General features: G+C 50.8%; 1 protein-coding gene across 7 annotated transcripts; it reads left to right on the forward strand.

The window, feature by feature from the left end:
• Positions 1–7291: 7291 nt before the first annotated feature.
• Positions 7292–20391, forward strand: GIPC1 (GIPC PDZ domain containing family member 1). Of its 7 annotated transcripts, none has more exons than XM_070373517.1 (11): positions 7292–7439; positions 7939–8052; positions 10319–10452; positions 11209–11263; positions 12806–12890; positions 16442–16762; positions 17612–17797; positions 17901–18081; positions 18849–18961; positions 19310–19391; positions 19535–20391. In XM_070373517.1, exons 6-11 carry the CDS (start codon positions 16475–16477, stop codon positions 19684–19686), a joined length of 1002 nt encoding a protein of 333 aa, XP_070229618.1. In that variant the 5' UTR covers positions 7292–7439; positions 7939–8052; positions 10319–10452; positions 11209–11263; positions 12806–12890; positions 16442–16474; the 3' UTR covers positions 19687–20391. The 7 variants fall into 7 exon arrangements, with proteins under 7 accessions (XP_070229618.1, XP_070229622.1, XP_070229620.1 ...); XM_070373516.1 differs by having other exon boundaries at positions 7330–7439; positions 7998–8052; XM_070373521.1 differs by lacking the exon at positions 10319–10452 and having other exon boundaries at positions 7939–8122.
• Positions 20392–21025: the final 634 nt, after the last annotated feature.

Genomic DNA, 21025 nt, shown 5'->3' on the forward strand with positions numbered 1-21025 from the left:
TCAGTCTCTTGAAATTTCAATGCACCAACCTATTTCCAACTAGCATAACACAAGCAATAAGCATCTATTTTCTATTAAAATCTACTCCTTAAAGTACATGTTCCCCCCACACAACCTGAGAATTCTTTCACAGTCTGCTGATTCCATGCTTGGTGGCGGAGAGGAGTGTGGTGGTGTCTGATTTCTTCTGAGTTCTGAAACTCTCTTGATTACTCAGATGATTTCCTCTTTGTCATGAAGAGAGGAGAGAGCCTCAGGAACACTTCAGAAGATTCTCCTCCTGAGCAACCCCAGTTTCCTTGAGGTTACTGGGTCTGACTCTTTGTGACCCCAAAGAGGTCACTCTTTGTGACTGCCAGGCTCCTCTAGGGGTTTTCTAGGAAAGAATACTGAAGTGGGTTGCCATTTCCTTCTCCAGAACATCATCCCTACGCAGGGATCGAACCCATGTCTCCTGCATTTACAGGTGGATTCTTTACCACTGAGCCACCTGGAGAGTCCAAGGTCACCTACCATGCCCTAATAATTGTCGCATCACTGGCATCCAGGGTAGCACTTGACCCAGAGCTGCCCCTCTGAATGTTTGTTGAAAGAGTAATTGAGTGACAAAGTGATTCAGACAAGAGGACCTGCAACATTTGCCCTGTCACCGCTCATGTCAGGGAGTGTGCCAAGGAAGAACAACCCAGCCTTGAGGTCTGCTGGTGGTTCCCCCAAGAAAGGGGTCCCCCACACCCCACTGCCTCCAACTCCCACCTGGGAGAAATGGATATTCTGTCTGGCTCCAGGAAAGGCCCTCTTTCCTAGGATTCTGTTCCTACAACACAATTCATGCATCAGTCATTGGGCACAGTTCCTGAGGGCCAGCTCACTAGCCCCAGGAGATCCAGCTAGAGGCAAACAAAGCAGTTGGGGAGGAACTCGTGGAGCTCATAGTCTTCCAGGAAACAGAGACTTCTGTTTTAGTTTCCTGCGGCTGCTGTGACAAAGTACAACGAACTGGGAGGCCTAAATCAACAGGATTTATTCTCTTGCAGTTCAGGCAACCACAGGGCCAAAACTAAGGTCTCAGTAGGGTTGGCTTCTGTAGGCTCAGTAGGTAGGCTCCTTCAGAGCCTAAAGTGAGTTCCACACACCTCTCCCAGTTTCTGGGGGCTGCCAACAATCCTTGGCCTTCCTTAGCTTGTAGCTACCTCACTCCAATCTCTGCCTCTATCTTCACAAGAAGCCATCTCCCCTTCCTGTCTCTGTGTTTTCTTTTTTTTTTTAATTTTATTTATTTATTTATGGCTGCTCTGAGTCTTCATTGCTGCTCATGGGCTTTCTCTAGTTGCAGCAAGAGGGGGCTACTCTCTAGTTGCAGCAAGCATGGGCTTTCCATTGCAGTGGCTTCTCTTGTTGTGGAGCTCAAACTTTGGGACATGCAGGCTTAGTTGCTCCTTGGTATGTGGAATCTTCCCAAACGAGGGATCGAACCCGTGTCCCCTGCATTGGCAGGCAGACTCCTAACCACTGGACCACCAGGAAAGTCCTCTGTATCTTCTTTTCTGTCTCTTTAAAAGGACACATTGCATTCAGGGCCCATTTAAATCCAGGATGATCTCATCTTGAGATCCTCAATTTATTTAATTACTTCTGCAAGACCCTGATGCCAAATAAGGTTATAGTCGCAGATTCAGGCACACGGGCATGTCTTCTAAGGGTCCACTATGCAACCTGTAGTGGGCAAAGTATGGTACTTCCCATCACCAGAGAGCTTGGAGAGAGGACGCATACGTGGCAGGTCCTGGGCATACCATCCAAGGTACAGGAACTTGTCAGGGCTCAGAGACAGGCCATTGGAGCAGCAGCCCCATGGATAAAGCTCCAAGGAAGACCAGGGGCATGCATAAAGCAGTTCTGAGCTGAAGAACATGAGGCCCTGGAGGCCTGGTGTGGGTGGAGCAGAGACAGCAGAAGAGAGTAACGTGGGGTGTGCCCAGGAATGAGACAGGCCCAGAGTCAGGGCCCTGCTGAGACAGGCCCACATGCCTGAGGCAGAAGAGAAGCCAGTTGAAAGAGTTTGAGTCAGGAGGGACATGACATGATCTGCTTTTACCCAGAAATTTGAGTTGAGGTCTGGGTGGTTTGTCTCAATGCGGGCCCAACTTTCCTTGGGAAAATAATGCTGGACATCAGTGTGGCTGGGCCTGACTCCAGATGAAATATTTCACTGAAGTATTTCAAGGGCACATGGCCTCTTGGTGTGGGGGTCATCAGCAGCGAAAGAATGGGAGCAGACTTGGGTGCTCACAGGTGCCCCCTGGCTGCCAGTGGGGGGAATAGATTGGGGCGGGGGGCAGGGGGCAGGGCGGCGGTGATCCAGGGTGGAGCTGGGAGATCAGGGAGAAATTGGTTGGGGCTGGACCAGGTGGGGGTCAAGGAAGAGATGGGTAGTGACTGAATATGTATTTTGAAAGGAGACCTGCTCGTTGTCCCTCCAGAAAGTAGCCCTACTGTTTTAGGAGTTGTCGTTTATTTCTAAAATATTTATTTATTTATAAACCCATTGGAAGTTTGCCTTTGGGGATGGGAGGGGAGTAGAAGTATTCGTTTCAGGTATTTATTTTTAAAATTTCAAAGCTAGGGCTTCCCAGTGGTCTAGTGGTTAAGAATCTGCCTTGCAACGCAAGGGATGACACAGTTTGATCCCTGATCCAGAAAGATCCCAAATGCTGACGGGAAACTAAGCTCGTGGACCATAACTACTAAGCCTGCACTCTAGAGCCCTCGAGCCACAATTACTGAAGCCCACGTGCCCTACAGCCGATGCTCCGCAACAAGAGAGGCCACTGCAATGAGAAGCCTGTGCTGTGCTTATTCACTCAGTCGTGTCTGACTCTTTGCAACCCCATGGACTGAAGCCTGAGTATCACAAATAGAGTAGCCCCCACTTGCCACAACTAGAGAAAGCCCGTGCACAGCAACAAGACCCAGTGCAGCCAAAAATAAATATATATATATATATATATTTTTTTTTATTTCAAAGCTTAGAAAACTTACAGGAATAGTAAAGTGATACCCATATTCCACTCTCCTGGATTCAGCAGCAATTGTTATTATTTTGTTACATTTGTTTTCTCTATCTCCCTATATGTTCATAGGGATGTATACAATATTATAATATGGTATATAAAATGTTTTATACGTGTATAATTTTTTCTGAACCACGTGACAGTTGCGGGCATCGTGACTTTAACACTTAGTAATTCAGTGTTTGGACTTCCCAGGTGGTGCTAGCAGTACAAAATCTGCCTGCCGATGAAGGAGATGTAAGAGTCCCAGTTTCAATCCCTGGGTTGGGAAGATCCCCTGGAGGAGGGCATGGAAATTCACTCTACTATTCTTGCCTGGAGAATCCCATGGACAGAGCAGCCTGGCGGGCCACAGTTCATGGGGTTGCAAAGAGTTGGACACGACTGAAGCGACTTAGCACACAAGCAAATCAGTGTGTATGTCCTAAGAGTAAGAATATTCTCTTGTGTAACCCAGAGAAGGCAATGGGACCCCACTGCAGTACTCTTGCCTGGAAAATCCCATGGATGGAGGAGCCTGGTGGGCTGCAGTCCATGTGGTCACTAAGAGTCGGACACGACTGAGCAACTTCACTTTCACTTTTCACTTTCATGCATTGGAGAAGGAAATGGCAACCCACTCCAGTGTTCTTGCCTGGAGAATCCCAAGGATGGCGGAGCCTGGTGGGCTGCCGTCTATGGGGTCGCACAGAGTCGGACACGACTGAAGCGACTTAGCAGCAGCAGCAGCTTGTGCAACCACAACACAACACTCACACTTAGGAAATATAACGTGGATATGGTATTATTGTCTGATATTCAGGCAACATTCAAATATCCTGGATTATCCCAAGAATATCCATCATAACTCTTTTACCATTCTTTGAAATTCTTATCAAGGATCCAATCAAGAATCAAAGACTGATTTTTGTTGTCTTCTATCTTTTATCTCCTTCAATCTAGAACCATTTACCAGTCATTTATTCATTTAATTAATGGATTGATTTTGCCTTTCATGACATGAATCTGTTTGAAGAGTCCAGACCATTTTGTTTTTGTTTTTTAAAGAATGTCCCTCCATCAGGTTGTGTCTGTTGTTGTTGTTTTTTTCCCTAGTAATTAATTTGAGCAAACTCCGGGAGAAGGTGAAGGACAGGGAAGCCTGGCATGCTGCAATCCAGGGAGTTGCAAAGAGTCGGACACAACTGAGTGACTGAACAACAATCAGATTCAGATTAAACACTTTGGGCAGGACCAAGTTCTTCGAAGGTGATGTGTCTTTCTGAGTAATACATCACAGCAGTAATAGTGAGACAGCCTATTCTATCAGAGGTCATATCTTTTTATCACTTGGTTACAGTGGTGACTGCCAGCTTTCTCCACTGCACCTTTTCCAACGTAACTTTTTCACCACTGAAATTAACAAGTGATATGCGGGCTGGTTCTTTGACAGTGAATATCTACTGCCCCATTTAACAAAGAACTGTCTGAATCAATCATTCCTCTGGTAGATGAAAAATGGTGTTTTTCTAACCTGATCTTTCCTTCTGCATCTATTAGTTGGCATTCCAGAACTCCACCCCCAACTCCCCACACACAAGGGTAGAGGTAGCATTCAAATCTGAGCTCCTGACAAGGGTCTGGGGGACGAATTGAGAGAGAAACACGGAAACATATACAGTATCATGTGTAAAACAGATGGCCAGTGGGAAGCAGCTATATAGTACAGGGAGCTCAGCTCAGTGCTCTGTGATGACCTCGATGGGTGGGATGGGGGTGGGTGGGAGGGAGGCTCAGAGGGGGATAATATATGTATACTTACAGCTGATTGTTGGACAGCAGAAACCAACACAACATTGTAAAGCAATTATCTTCCAATTTAAAAATAAATATTAAAAAAAAAAAATCTGAGCTCCTCGCCAGCTGGGCCTCCCAACCTCTTGAGCTATAAAATCAAGAAGGAAGGAGATACCCAGTATTGCTCTGTGCCCTTGGGCAACCTGCTCACCCCTCCCCTGGGCACTTCCTCATCAGTCAACAGGTGGCTTCAGGTGGATTCTGCTCAGGACTCTGTTATCCCCATGTCTCACATACCGTCTCTCCAGATGTGTAGAAGGAAGCAGCTCAGATGTCAGGCACAAGCAGCACAATGGAGACAGTCCCACAGAGGGCACTGGCCTAGCCAGAGGCAATTGATAGCTCAGTGGGGGTGGCAGAGGTCAGCAGAACAGGAAGAGAAGGACAATAGCTGTGCCCGCTGCCACAGCAGTTTCAGTATTTGCCAGCTGGGTGGGGCTGGCCAGGCAGCCCTCAGCAACAGCCCAGGGCCCACTCTCCCCTTCATTTTACCACTCTGCAGGCCCTAGCCCAGCTGGAATGTGCAGCAGCTCACCCAGGGAACTGCAAAGACTCATTCCATGAGGCTTGAACAGTTGAAGTCTCCAAGAACTACAACTCCCAGAACACACAGTGAATCCTTGATCTGGCCCCAGCTGTCCGAGTGGCTGTTGTTCCTAGAACAAGGAAATGTCATCTGTCCTGGGAACTGACAGTCCTGGCCTATTGTTGTTCAGTCACTAAATAGTAGCTGACTCCTTGCAACCCCATGAACTGCAGCACGCCAGGCTTCCCTGTCCTTCACTCTCTCCCAATAGTGAGATAATCAAAATCATGATTTGCTCAAAATCATGTCCACTAAGTCGGTGATGCCATCTAACCATCTCATGTTCTGTTGCTCCCTTCTCCTCCTGCCCTCAGTCTTCCCCAGCATCAGGGTCTTTTCCAGTGAATCGGCTGTTTGCATCAGGTGGCCAAAGGTGGAGCTTCAGTATCAGTCCTTGCAATGAGTATTCAGGGTTGATTTCCTTTAGAATTGACTGGTTCAATCTCCTTGCTGTCCAATGGACTCTCAAGAGTCTTCTCCAGGACCACAGTTCGAAAGCATCACTTATTCGGTGCTCAGCCTTCTTTATGGCCCAACTTTCACATCTCTACATGACAACTGGAAAAACCACAGCTTTGACTATACAGACCTTTGTTGGCAAAGTGATGTCCTTGCTTTTTTTAAATATGCTGTCTAGGTTTGTCCTGGCCTGGGAAGGGTGCATTTGTGTCTTTGTTTCTTGTACCTGCTTCTGCCTAAGAAATTCCAGTTACAAGCCAAACCTGGAGATGGTGAGATTACCTAGTTCTTTCATCCACATATGTATACTGAAATCCCGCTCTGTGCCATTCTCAGGACTGGAGGGTGGGGGACGGAGGGCCAACAGAGATGAAGGAGACAGACTCGTGAATGTCAGCTCCCTGAGGGCTGAGACTTGGGTTGGCTGGCTATCCTTTGCAATCTAGCACAAAATATGTGCTCAATAAATATTCGCTGGTCAACCAGCAAGCGAACAGACCGTTTTGCCCTTGTCTTTCGTACCACTGCAACCTAAAGATGCTTTGGTAGCTGCTTTGCAAGCTCCTTCGCTATTGCCCTCTTCTAAAGTGTGCTGTATCTCTCTGTCCGCCCTCCAAGCCTTTGCATGCCCTGTTTCCTTTACCAAGAGCACATTCATTCAGCTTACTCGTAGACGTATCTGTTGAGATAGGACAGAGCCTGGCACGGAGCAGGAGCGCCTTAAATATTTGATGAGTAAATGAATGAATGAATGAATGCCCTTGTCCATTGTCCATCCAGGACGCCGGACACGCGGGACCCTCCCTATTCATCTCAGTCCCCCGCCCTCCCGCCCAGAATGAATACATCTTTTTATCCGCCCTGAGGATGGCCGAGCTGGGGCATGGGCAGGCCGAGTGGAGGATTGGATTAGGGACAGCCCTTGGCTTCCTCCGGGTATCCGAAAGGGTTCCATTTTCTGGACTTTGGAAGTTTGTATCCTCCCCCCCCCCCCCGCCCACCCCCAAACTCAGTATCGGTCACCTGACTTCCACGACTGGTCCCCCGCCTCTTAGCACCCACAGCACCCCACACGGACACTTAGCCAAGAACACGTGGTCCGGGGCCCCCAGCTTCCCATTGGCCGCTGGTCTCCTTCCTCCCAGAGATTGGCTCGGGCTCGGCCTCAGCTCCCCCTTCCGCAGCCTCGCGGTGGTACAGCCCGCCGCGGCTTAGGAGGGGCGGGAAGGTCCAACGCTTCGCGGCGCGGGGGAGGTGTCGTGAAGAATCGAGTGAAGCGCAGGGATCCCTCTGGAATGTTTCCTTCGGGTTCCACCCGAAGGGGGCGGCGTGGAGTGGATTGGCCGCGAGCGCCGGGCGGCCGCTTCTGATTGGCCAGATGTGGGCGCCAGCCCCGCCCGCTGGCGGTGGCTGCGGGAGAGGCCCGGGCCAGAGTTTGCGGAGAGAAGAGCTGGGCGAGCTGGGCGGCGGCTAAGGAAGCTCAGGTGAGTATACCCTGCAAGGCGGCGGGGAGGAGAGTCCATCGCGGCCGCTCGCGGGGACCCCGGAGCAGACCCGCGAGATCGCGGACCCGCGGGGATTCGGCCTATCCTGCGGGGTGGGGCCGGCCCCATGGACGCAGCTGGAGGTCTAGGCTGAGTGGGGTGGAGGGGCGGGACGCGGGGAAACGTCCGAGTCCCATTCCGGGAGGGCCGCCTGCCTTCCCTCTAGGGTCAGGGGTGAACGCCTCCCGGCGCCGGGATGGCGTCTCCAGCCGCACCCCAGCCCCCTGCACCTCTGGAGAGTACCCGTCCCGGTGGGGACAGGCGCAGAGTCGGTATTTCGGGCAAGTCCCCGAAGCTGGCCTTGTCCCAGAAGCTGGCCTTGTCCCAGTCGTCCAGGGCCTGGGGAGGGGGTGAGGTGCGCCTTGGGAGGATCGAGGTCCCGATTGTAATAATGAAAAAAATCACCCGGGCTAGCATTCATTGAACACTTCCGTGTCAGGTATTTACCATGCGGATCATTGAATCACCCCTCATGGAAGTTGCTGTTACTTCTTTCAGAGGTGAAGCAGCAGACCCAGAGAGGTGGAGTGTCTTGCCTAAGGTCACACAGCGAGTAAGTGGCAGATCTGGGACTCAAACCCATGCCTCAGAGTCCAGAACTGGAATCTCCGCCACTAGACTAGGTATCCAGTGGCTTCAGGGCTCAGGTGTTTCTGACCAGCTCCTCCCACTCCATTCCCTCCAACCAGACAGCCATCTGGGGCACACCTGCTGGTCTTTGCTTTCACCAGCTGCTCAGACAGGAAGCTGCCCCCATGTCCCTTTTCCCCAAAGCTGGAAAAGCAAGACCAGAATACTGGGTCCTGAGAAGAGAGTGACATCTGTGGGAGAGATAGGTGGGTGGTGGGGACCACTGGGGTCCTGTGGCTGCTGGGCCCCTGGGGAGGCCTGGGCCCCGGACAGTAGGCGTTCTCCTTGGAAACACCCATGAGCCGGTTTTTCAAGACTGATTCAGAGGCCTCCCGCCCTCCTCTTCCAAGCAATACACTGCCGAAAAGGGGAGCATGGGCGTGGTGTCCCCTTCCCTATCTTGCGTGAGCTCTCAGGAACCCCCTTCTCCATTTCCTGCTCCTCCCATTGCAACTCTGTGTGGCTGTAGGCTTGTTAAGTTCCAGGCCCTTCCCAGTGAAGAGAGGGTAGGGATGTGGGATTCCAGCCAACCTGCTCAGTGCCACTAGCTGACTTGAAGCTCATTTCCTCCATACCTATGTTCAAGTTTAAGAGGAGACTGGAAGTGTGGTAGGGAGGTGGCAGTTTGAAACTGTACAGTAGGCATGTTCTGAGGATGAGGGGCTCAGAGAGTAGTCAGAATGAGGGCATAAGACACATTATTCATTCGTTCTGTACATATTTATTAAGTATCTACTATGTGCCAGGTGGGCTTCCCTGGTGGTTCAGTGGTAAAGAATCCTCCCGCCAGTGCAGGAGACACAGGTTTGATCCCTGGGTCGAGAAGATCCCCTGGAGAAGGAAATGGCAACCCACTCCAGTATTCTTGCCTGGAAATCCCATGGACAGAGGAGCCTGGTGGCCGTCGCAAGAGTTGGACACAACTTAGCAACTAAACCACCACCACCACCACCACCACCACCACAGGCCAGGTACTGTTCCTGGCATAGAGGGTACAGTAGTGACCACAAGAGAAATCCCTGCTCTTGGGCAGCTGCCATTCTATTGGGGGGTGAACAGGCAACAAACAAGTTGTTCAGTTCAGTTCAGTTCAGTCGCTCAGTCGTGTCCGACTCTTTCTGACCCCATGAATCGCAGCCCACCAGGCCTCCCTGTCCATCACAAACTCCTGGAGTTCACTCAGACTCAAGTCCATCGAGTCAGTGATGCCATCCAGCCATCTCATCCTCTGTCGTCCTCTTCTCCTCCTGCCCCCAATCCCTCCCAGCATCAGAGTCTTTTCCAATGAGTATGAGGTGGCCAAAGTACTGGAGTTTCAGCTTCAGCATCATTCCCTCCAAAGAAATCCCAGGGCTGATCTCCTTCAGAATGGACTGGTTGGATCTCCTTGCAGTCCAAGGGACTCTCAAGAGTCTTCTCCAGCACTGCAGTTCAAAAGCATCAATTCTTTGGCGCTCAGCCTTCTTCACAGTCCAACTCTCACATCCATACATGACCACAGGAAAAACCATAGCCTTGACTAGACGGACCTTTGTCAGCAAAGTAATGTCTCTGCTTTTGAATATGCTATCTAGGTTGGTCATAACTTTCCTTCCAAGAAGTAAGCGTCTTTTAATTTCATGGCTGCAGTCACCAACTGCAGTGATTTTGGAGCCCCAAAAAATAAAGTCTGACACTGTTTCCCCATCTATTTCCCATGAAGTGATGGGACCAGATGTCATGATCTTCGTTTTCTGAGTATTGAGCTTTAAGCCAACCTTTTCACTCTGCACTTTCACTTTCATCAAGAGGCTTTTTAGTTCCTCTTCACTTTCTGTCATAAGGGTGGTGTCATCTGCATATCTGAGGTTATTGATATTTCTCCCGGCAATCTTGATTCCAGCTTATGTTTCTTCCAGTCCAGCATTTCTCATGATGTACTCTGCATAGAAGTTAAATAAGCAGGGTGACAATATACAGCCTTGACGTACTCCTTTTCCTATTTGGAGCCAGTCTGTTGCTCCATGTCCAGTTCTAACTGTTGCTTCCTGACCTGCATACAAATTTCTCAAGAGGCAGGTCAGGTGTTCTGGTATTCCCATCTCTTTCAGAATTTTCCACAGTTTATTGTGATCTACACAGTCAAAGGCTTTGGCATAGTCAATAAAGCAGAAATATATGTTTTTTTGGAACTCTCTTGCTTTTTCCAGGATCCAGCAGATGTTGGCAATTTGATCTCTGGTTCCTCTGCGTTTTCTAAAACCAGCTTGAACATCAGGAAGTTCACGGTTCACATATTGCTGAAGCCTGGCTTGAAGAATTTTGAGCATTACTTTACTAGCATGTGAGATGAGTGCAATTGTGCGGTAGTTTGAGCATTCTTTGGCATTGTTAATAACAAGTAAATAAAGAAAACACTTACAGAGGTTGATAAATGCTATGAATAAAATATGAGGGAGTGGCATGGTAGAATCTGTAAGAAGGGGGATCTCAGAAGAGGTAACTTTGGAGCCAAGATCTAAATGACAAAAAGAAGCCAGCTTTCTAAGGATCAGGTAGGGGGCACAGCCAAGGCAAAGGCTCTGAGGCTGGGCCAAGCTTGGCATGGTATGGCTGGGGCAGGAGAGAACCCAGAATGTGATTCTGTGGGGATCTGTGGGTCACATTAAGGAGTTTAGAGCTTTTCTTCTATCATGTGGGAAACCGATGTAAGACTTGAGGCTGGGGAGCAGCACAATCTGGTTTATGTTTTAAAATAGAGACATGAATTTAAATAACAGCCTAAGACTGGAAGACAAGAATTCTGCCAGAACAGCATGTAATTAAGTCCATGGTCCTGAGTTGTCTGGACCACAGGGGTGGTTGTAACAGGCAGGGACAAGCGGAGGAGGCTGCTTGGAGGAGGTGGCCAGGAGTAAGCCTTGACAGGCAGAGAGGACTGGGATGTTCCTGGGCAGGGCAAGGGAAGAGGCAGTAATAACAGTGAGAGTAATAATTTTCTTAAATCAAATTTCAGGCAAAGTGCTAATTGAGTTACTTGCATAAACTCTTTGGATTCCCATAAGCACTCTGAGAGACAGTAATTCTGCCCATTTTTCAGATGAGGAAACTGAAGCCCCATCAAGTGAAGTGACTTGCCCACAGCCACTCAGCTGGTAAGTGACGGGTGGGATTTGAACCCAGGCCACTCTGCCTCTTCTGGCCTGGAAAACAAATTCATAAACCACCCACTTACCACCATTATTTCCCTGTCCTGGGTAAGACATGAAGCCAGCCTGAACCAGGGCATCAAGTGTAGGCAGAGTAAGGAAGTTGGGAGTTGGTGAGCAGGATGTAGGGGCCCTAGAAAAAGAGGGGGTTTGAATCTTGGCAGCTGACTAAAGATGATACAGACAGAAATAGTAGTAATTGTCACCAGCATTTGTGGAGCTCTTACTGAGTCCCAGGAACTGTTCCAAACACATGTATGATTTCTTTGGAACTCAGAAAGGTTAAGACATTTGCTCAAGGTTGCACAACTAATAAGTGGCGAATCCAGGTTTAATATTTATGTTCTTTGCATTCTGCTAAGATGTACAGGGAGTGGTAGGAGGGGAGCCAGGGGAGGTGATGATGTGGGGGGTTTTGTTGTTTTTGGTAGCATCATTAAGGGAGTCAAGTGAAATAACTTGACAGAGCAGTACCAGTTTATTCATTCAGAATGTATTTTATTTCTAGTATCTAGAATATATAAAGAGTTCCCACAAATCAATAAGGAAAAAGACTAGGCATTGCAGTTAAAAACAGACTATGCAGTTTTAGAGAATTCCCTGGTGGTTCAGTGATTAGGACTCTGCTCATTCACTGTTGAGGGCCAGGATTCAATCTCTGGTCAGGGAACTAAGATCCCATGAGCCACATGGCATAGCAAGAAAAAAAATTGTGGTTTTTAAAAATGGGCAAAGACTTAAGTAGTTTACAAAAGGGCAAATCCAAATGGTTTCAAATGTTTTAAAGGTTGTTTAGTATCACTGATTAGAAGGGGAGTAAAAAACAAAATCTCACTGTCTTCATGGTTAGATGAAGCACCTACTTTGTGTCCAGAATTATGCTGGGAAGCAAGGAATAAGGGACCCCAGAGGTAGGACTTATGCTGTTGCTGGGGAGACAAGATCCTACTGAGGGCAGATGCTACGGCCTGTGCTTTCTTGTCTCCCCAGAACTGGGCATAGAGACCGGTGGGCTGGTGACTATTAGATTCATTAATCCATCCACTGATGAATTCCCCAAGTATTTAGTAAGCAGCTGCCCTGTGCCAGGCCCTGTGTTCTCTGAGCTAATAGAGGAATGAGTAAGACAGGCAAAGTTCCCTGCCCTTTTTGGAAAACAGACAATGAACAAGCTAAATGAATGAAGTATGGCTTCCACCTGAAAGAGGTAAGAGAGTGAGTTGGGTGGCTACCAGAGGGCACAGCCAGTGCAAAGGCCCTGAGGTTGAACTTCATCCAGTGTGTTGAAAGACCAGGGAGGAGGCCCTTGTGTCTGCAGGGAATGAGCAAGGGGGGACAGAGGCAGGGAGTGAGGGCATATGGCTGATGTGGGCTGGTCATTTGGGGCCCATAGGCCAAGGGGAGGACATTGACTTTTATTCCAAGTGAGGTAGAAGCCCTGGGAGGGGTTGGAACGAGGACAAATGTGACCTGACTTATGTTTTACAGGATCACTCTGGCTGCTGTCTTGAGAGACCATTGAGGGCAAGGGCAGAAGCTGGGAGACTCAGAGAAGGCAGCTGCAGTGGTCTAGGTGAGTTGTTTTTGCTTTTAAGATTTATTTATTTATGGTTGCTCTGGGTCTTCGTTGCTGCACTGGGGCCTTCTCTAGTTGTAGTGTACAGGCTTCTCATCGCAATGTTTTCTGTTGTGGAGCATGGGCTCTAGGACATTTGGGCTTCGGTAGTTGTGACGCATGGGCTGAGTTGCTCCATGGCATGTGGGATCTTCTGAGCCCAGGGATCAAACCCATGTATCCTGCATTGGCAGGGGACTTCTTTACCACTGAGCCACCTGAGAAGCTCTAGGTGAGTGTTGATAGGACTGGACCAGGTGATGTTAGAGGAGGTGTTGGAGAACAGATGGATGAATGAAAATGGGTACAGCTCAGGGGCTCTACTGAATCCAGGAAAGCCCTAGGGAAGAGGTGATCTGAAAGGAGGGAGCAAGAAGTCCCCCTTACATAGAAAAATATAATTTGGCATAATCTGATCCTTACCACAACCTGGCCAGGTGGATGGAATGTCCCCATTTACAGGTGAGGCATCTGAGGCCCAGGGAGACTGAATCATCTAGGGGACAGCATCACTGTGATGAACTTGGGCTTGGGAGTCAGACCTGAGGGTTGGGGCCAGTTTCTGTGACTTTGGACTTAAACATGAACTCTTTGCTTGTCTATAAAGGCCTATACAGTTGACCTCCATTGCTTCTTTTTTTTTTTCTTTTTTAATATTTATTCATTTGGCTGCACCAGGTCTTAGTTGGGCATGCAAACTCTTAGTTGCAGCCTGTGGGATCTATTTGCCTGACTGGGGATCGAACCTGGGCCCCTGCGTTGGGAGCGTGAAGTCTTAGCCACTGGACCACCAGGGAAGCCCCTCTTCATCACCTCTTTTGCCTGCCCTCTTCGTGTTCTTCCATGGCTCACTCCACTCTAGCCGCACTGGTCGCTCGCTTAATTGTGAATCTGCTCAGAATCTCCCATGACTGCCATTTCACTCAGATAAAAAGCCCAAGTTCAGCCTCTGGCCAACAGGGTCCTGCACAGGCTGCCTGTTACCTCTCTCAGTTCAGTTCAGTTCAGTCGCTCAGTTGTATCTGACTCTTTGCCACCCCATGGACTGCAGCATGGCAGGCTTCCCTGTCCATCACCAGCTCCCAGAGCTTACTGAAACGCATGTCCATCGAGTCGGTGATGCCATCTAACCATCTCATCCTCTGTCGTCCCCCTCTTCCCCTGCCTTCAGTCTTTCCCAGCATCAGGGTCTTTTCCAGTGAGTCATTTCTTTGCATCAGGTGGCCAAAGTATTGGAGTTTCAGCTTAAGCATCAGTCCTTCCAGTGAATATTCAGGACTGATTCCCTTTAGGATTGACAGGTTTGATCTCCTTGCAGTCCAACGGACTCTCAAGAGTCTTCACCAACACCACAGTTCAAAAGCATCAGTTTTTTGGTGCTCAGCTTTCTTTATGATCCAACTCTCACATCCGTACATGACTACTGGAAAAACCATAGCTTTGACTAGACGGACCTTTGTCAGCAAAGTAATGTCTTTTCTTTTTACATCTCTGCCCTCACCTTTTCCCACTGTCCCTCTTACTTGGGGATCCAACCACACAGGCCTCCTTGCTGATCCTCAAACATGTCAAGCAAATCCCCACCTCAGGGCCTTTGCGCTAGCTGTTCTCACTGCCTGATGTTCTTGCCTCATATCCTCCTATGGATATTTCCTGCTGTCTTTCAAGTCTCAGCTTCGCCTGCCCAGAGAGGCAGGTCCTCTGTGACCTTGTCTGTAAAACTTGTTTTATTGTCTTTATAGCACTCTTAGAAATTATATTGAATATTTACACATTTGCTTGCTCACTGTACAGCTTCTCTGAACTGTATGCTTCTGGACAGCATGGACGGAGCCCCAGCTAGCTCACCTCTGCAGCAACTAGGAGTGAATTCGAAAAATGCAACCCCGGGTCTGGTGCTTTGGCACAGTGAACAACCTGTGTAACTGCTCTTGATGACCCTAGTCAGGGACCTTACTGCTTGTCTTTTTTTTTTTAAAGAATTGAAGTTATTTTAATATTTGCAGCATACATTTTGCTCAGTGGTTCAGTAATGTGCTTGAGTCATTCACAGAGATTTTCTCTTACCTTCACAGGTATACTGTTTAGCAAACTTTTATGAAATTATTAATTACAGCTTTGAATTATTAAATAAAGCATTTTTTTTTTTGACTGCACCACATGCTTGTGGGATCTTAGTTACCCAACCAGGGATTGAACCCATGCTGGGTCTTAACCACTGGACTGCCAGGGAATTCCCTAACTAAAGCTTTTAAAAACACACACACACACACACACACACATGCATGTATCCACTTAAACACATACACCCATGGTGTATACACACACACACACACACATACATATGTGTGTGTATTTGTAAACTCTTAGAATTTACCCATATAAGATTGTTTTCTTCATCCATTAACCCTTCATCACAGGCTCCTTATTTACTCTGGGTCAGGAAATGTGGGACCTTGCTTATCTTATTGAAAGCAATATCTACAGTGGTGCATGGAATATAGTTAGTGCCCAAAACATATTTGTTTGAAGGGAGGGAGGGAGGAAGAGAGATAGAAAAATAGAGTGGAGGGAGAGGAAAGAAAAAACGTGTATCAGTCAGGATAAGTTTTGCTGCAGTAACAAGCATCCCCCAGAATCTTAGCAGTCATACTCTACAATGGTTTATTTTTTGTTCCTGCTACATGTCCAGTGCAGCTTAGCAGGGGGGTTTCATTCATTGTAGTCACTCAGAGCCTGGCCTGGTGGGGCTGCCACCACATCAAATGTGGCTGGTCACCCTACCGGGAAAATTAGATCTGTGGAGGTTCTTGCTCCAGTAATTAAATGCTTCAGCCCAGAAATGTCACGTGTCACTTCCTCTCACAACTCATTGTCCAGAACTGGTCGTATGCTTACCCAGTCATAAAGAGGCCAGGAATGCCATCTGCTTACATGCTTGGAAAGGGAAGAGTCAGAAATTTTTTTGTGCACAGCACTAATGATTGCAACCAATAGAAAAATAGAGAAACGGAGGCCGTGAGCCTCCATTTTCTCATCTATTAAATGGGCATAATCACATATTATGGTATATCATGTAATCACATCAGGACAATAATATGGTCCCCATGATTGATGTAGGGATAAAGTAAGATCACAGAGCAGTTAGCAGTTATGGTAGATATTAGCTGATATTATTTCTGTGCAGTTGTGTAAGTGCTAGGACCAGGTTTTTTGTGTTTTTTTTTTTAAGTGAAACAAAGTGTTTATTAGGAGGGAAAAGAGTGTGAATAGGCACACATGAGGGACTTAGAGTGTCATGCCCTCGTGGTAGTTTGAATCACTTATATGAGGCATTTTTCCCAGGTTCCCTTTGGCCAGTCATCTGGCTGGGTGATTGCCTGGCTCTGAGCTGGCACCCGATTTTGAACTGAGGCCAGCCTGTTCTCTGAATAATTTCATTGGGCCTGTAGGGGCAAGGCGGCGTGAGGCTTCAACGCAGGCCCTGAACACCTTTTCCTGTCCTGCAGATTTCCTGGGCACGCCCCCTCCTCTCACTGCTCATGCCACTAGGACTGGGGCGGCGGAAAAAGGCGCCACCTCTGGTGGAAAATGAGGAGGCTGAGCCAGGCCGTGGTGGGCTGGGCGTGGGGGAGCCGGGGCCCCTGGGCGGAGGTGGGGCGGGGGGCCCCCAAATGGGCTTGCCCCCCCCTCCCCCCGCCCTGCGGCCCCGCCTCGTTTTCCACACCCAGCTGGCCCATGGCAGTCCCACTGGCCGCATCGAGGGATTCACCAACGTCAAGGAGTTGTATGGCAAGATTGCTGAAGCCTTCCGGCTGCCAGCTGCTGAGGTACCTACTGGGGAGCTGGGCACTGGGGTTCCCTGATGGTGAGCTAGAGAGAGGCCGGAATGTGCATCCTGTTTGTGAGCTGTGGCTTAGGTGCTGAAGCTGCAAATACTGAGGCTTTACCCCAGTGAATTATGGGGAACTGGAGGCAGGGCTGGATGCTGAGTTTCATCAGGCATTGGGAGGCCTGTGCCCCAGTGGATTATGGGGGCTGGTGGCCACAGCTGGATACTGAGTTCCAGTCAGGCATGCATTAGGAGACCTGCAGCCCAATGTATTGTGGGTAACTGGAGACCAGAACTGGGTGCTGAGTTCCCGTCAGCACTGGGAGGCCTCAGCCCCAGTGGATTGTGGGAATGGACAGCCAGGGGTGGATGCTACATTCCCACCTTACATTGAGGGGTTTGTAGCCCAGCGGATTGTGGGAGCTGGAGGTCAGATGTAAGATTCACCCTGCTGTGATTCTTTGGGAGGTCCGACCCTGAGGATTTCAGGGGCCAAAGGAATGGAGGAAGCAAGGAAGGTGACAGTGAGATCTTGCAGGAAGTAGATCCAGGGGTCTCAGTAGGCAGGATGGGTATCTGTGCCCCTTCATTCATTCCAAAAGCATTTTCTGATCACCCACTGCATGCCAGGCTCTATGCCCTGGAACCAGTAGGGAGTTTTTTCTAGGACAGAAACCCAGCCCTAGCAGAGCTGACATCCTAGTGGGGACCTTGACTGAGCTCGGGGTGGTCAGGCACTGGGGGGATACCTCCAAGCCCTTCTCAGCACCCCTTCCTTCCCCCTCAGGTAGCAGTTGGCAAAGGGCATGGGAGAAAGGTGAGGGTTTAACGTTTCCCACTCCTGCAGGTGATGTTCTGCACCCTCAACACCCACAAAGTGGACATGGACAAGCTCCTGGGGGGGCAGATCGGGCTGGAGGACTTCATCTTTGCCCACGTCAAGGGGCAGCGCAAGGAAGTGGAGGTGTTCAAGTCGGAGGAGGCCTTGGGGCTCACCATCACAGACAATGGGGCTGGCTATGCCTTCATCAAGGTACCTGGGGGTGGGGCACCCAGAGTCTGGAGGGTAAGGCCTAGCCTATGATGGTAGGACCCAAGGGTGGCGCCACAGGGGCTGACAGCTCCTTTCCCCACAGCGCATTAAGGAGGGCAGCGTGATCGACCACATCCAGCTCATCAGTGTGGGTGACATGATCGAGGCCATCAACGGACAGAGCCTGCTGGGCTGCCGGCACTACGAGGTGGCCCGGCTGCTCAAGGAGCTACCCCGAGGCCGCACCTTCACACTGAAGCTCACAGAGCCTCGAAAAGCCTTTGGTGAGGGGCTGCTGCCTACCCCCTTGCCAGCCGCCACCCCCCACCCCATGCCTGCTCCCGCACGCAGTACCAAAGGCCACCAGCAGGTGGTGCCCAAAGCCCAGCTGGTGGTAACCGTGAGAAAGGGGGTGGGGCAGCCCCACCCTTTCTGTGGGGAGACAGGGAGAGGGTGTTGGCTTTCTGCCCAGCTCAGGAGGAGGATGGAGGCAAGGAGGAAGTTGCCCCCACACCTAGCTTCCAGGAACCATTAGCCTAGCCAAGCGCCCCCAACCTGGCCAACCCCTTAGCCCCAAGAAGCCAGGCTTGGCTGCCCTATGCCTGCCCCTCTACTTTTCTGTCCAGCTTCATTAACTCTCAGGAATGGGCTCAAGGTCCCTGGCGTGGGGGTGGGGGACTCTAAAACACTTCCCCAGGCAGATGGGGTTGGTCTGCTGCCCAGCAGCTAAACCCCCTTGGCCTTGGGGAAAGTAGCTAGAGACACAGGACCCATTCCCTTCCCGTCCCTCCGGCCTCGGGGACAGGAGTGGTCCCCTCCAGCCTCCCAGCCCTTTTCCATTCCTAGCTCCTGGCTGTGCCTCCTACACCCCGGCCAAGCCAGAGTCAGGATACCTGCCTCCTGGGGTCACCTCAGTCCCCAGCGCCCCCAAAGCCTACAGAAGCTTGGAGAAGGTGGAGGGCGGTCTGAGGCCGGGATGTCTGGGTTTCTGCCCAGAACATGCTGGAACTGGGCTCCTCCAGTCCTCACCCCTTCCCCCTATCTCCCACAGACATGATCAGTGTGCGTTCAGGGGGTGGCCGCCCTGGCTCCGGTCCCCAGCTGGGCACCGGCCGAGGGACCCTCCGGCTCCGATCCCGGGGTCCAGCCACAGTAGAGGATCTGGTGAGTGTTCGAGCTGAGCCTGAGTCCCTCCCCACTCCCCCCCGCAACCACCACTTTCCTGTGAAATAGGTGGCAGCATCACTCTTAGCTGAGGGCCTCTGGGCACTGGATGTCCGTCCACCTCTGCCACCTCCCAGCTCTGGGACCTTCCTTGAGCAAGTGGACCTCAGTTTCCTAATCTGTGAAATGGGGCTAATTATACTGCCACTTTTGGGTTTGTCATGAGGAAGAACCATGGGTTTCTATACCAAAAGTGGTGTTAAAAAAAAAAAACTGCGCCCAGCGCTCAGTATAATTACAGGTATATTCACATTATCATAATGTCATCGTCCCTCTTCCCACCCCCAGCCTTCAGCCTTTGAGGAGAAGGCCATTGAGAAGGTGGATGACCTGTTGGAGAGTTACATGGGTATCAGGGACACAGAGTTGGGTAAGTGAGGAGGGGGTCATCAGGGTCTGGGGATGGGTGGGAGTGTGGAAGAAAGGGGCTTGTAGGTCCTGTGGGGCCGAGTCTGCCCTGAGCCCCTCTGTCATCTGTGCCTCCATTCTGCTCCCCCGTCCTTCCCCCTCCAGCGGCCACTATGGTGGAGCTTGGAAAGGACAAAAGGAACCCGGACGAGCTGGCTGAGGCCCTGGATGAACGGCTGGGTGACTTCGCCTTCCCGGATGAGTTTGTCTTTGACGTCTGGGGGGCCATCGGGGACGCCAAGGTTGGCCGCTACTAGGCCTTCCGCTGGACCTCAAGATGACTTGGGCCAGTGGGCCAGGCCCGGTGGGAGCCTCTGGGGCGGAGACACCATAGCCCGGACCCCAGCGTCTGGCTTGGGCCCAGCTCAGTAGCCTGGAGATGATGCGGAGCGGAGGTGGGGCCGGGCCTCTGCCTCTCCTCCAATCGGTACCACCCCCTCGTCAGTTCCCAGCCTGGCTGGGGCGCCCAGCCCTCTGCCCCCGCCCTTCTCCCCACCTACCTCAGCCAGGGTCAGGCACAGCGGCGGAGAGGGACCAGCCAGATTGGGTGGCCACCCCCACCTCCCCGCCCCCAATACTTTCCGCCTCAGCTGCCAAACTGGTCCCTCCTATCTCCCTGGGGCCTCGGGTTCTGTTTGGGGGTCATGACCTCCCTAGTTTCCTGATGCAGGGAATGCAGGAGGGGGTGTGTCCCCCCTCAGCAAATGCAATAATACCCTCCTCTTCCACTCCCCACCCCCCACCCCCATCTCCCCAGAGGAGCCCCCTCACTGTGGAGTCTGTTACCTCCGCATTTGAAACACTAGTCTGCTGTGAAACCCCCCCAAACTCCCTCCCTCCCCAGCCCACCTCATGTCTCCCTCAGCTCAGCCCCAGACTGAAGGGGCAGGAGGGAGGGATGATGGTGGTGGGCTTTTGTACCTGAATTTGCTGTCTGGAACATAAAGAATCTATCTGCTGTTGGATCTGTGTGGTGGCTTCGGGGTGGGAGAGGAGGGTGGGTCGGGGCTGGGAAAGAATGTAGCAGCTGAAATCCATCTTCTTCGGGCTCCAAATTGAATTAAGAGCTGGCCCCAGCCACCCACCCCCTCCCACCCGTTCCGCCTGATGAGGCTCTTGGCTGCAAGCCACCAGGCTTCCAGGCAAGGCCGGAGCTTCTTCTCCTACTCAGGGTGCAAATCTTGCTCCCTTTTGGACAAAGCTTCCCGCCACCCTCTGGCCTGATGTAAACAGTGGGCAAGAGGCAGTGGGCCCTTGTCTGTTCCGACCCAGTGGCCCGGAGAGCCCCCAGGCCAGAAAGTGAAAGTGTTACTCGCTCAGTCCTGTCCGACTCATTGTGACCCCGTGGACTGTATAGCCCGCCAGACTCCTCTGTCCATGGAATTCCCGGGCAGGAATACTGGAGTGGGTTGCCGACCCAGGGATCGAACCCCAGTCTTCTGCATTGCAGGCAGATTCTTTGCTGTCTGGGCCAGAAGGTATGGAGAAAGAAAGATGAGGTGGGCTTCAGATGGGGTCTCAGCCTGCCCCAGTCAGTGCTGATGGGAGGAGCCCACCCCAAGGCTCGGCGTTGGAGGGTAGCAGTCACGATGCACC

Source organism: Bos mutus, chromosome 7 (genome assembly GCF_027580195.1).
Source record: "Bos mutus isolate GX-2022 chromosome 7, NWIPB_WYAK_1.1, whole genome shotgun sequence".
NCBI lineage: Eukaryota > Metazoa > Chordata > Mammalia > Artiodactyla > Bovidae > Bos > Bos mutus.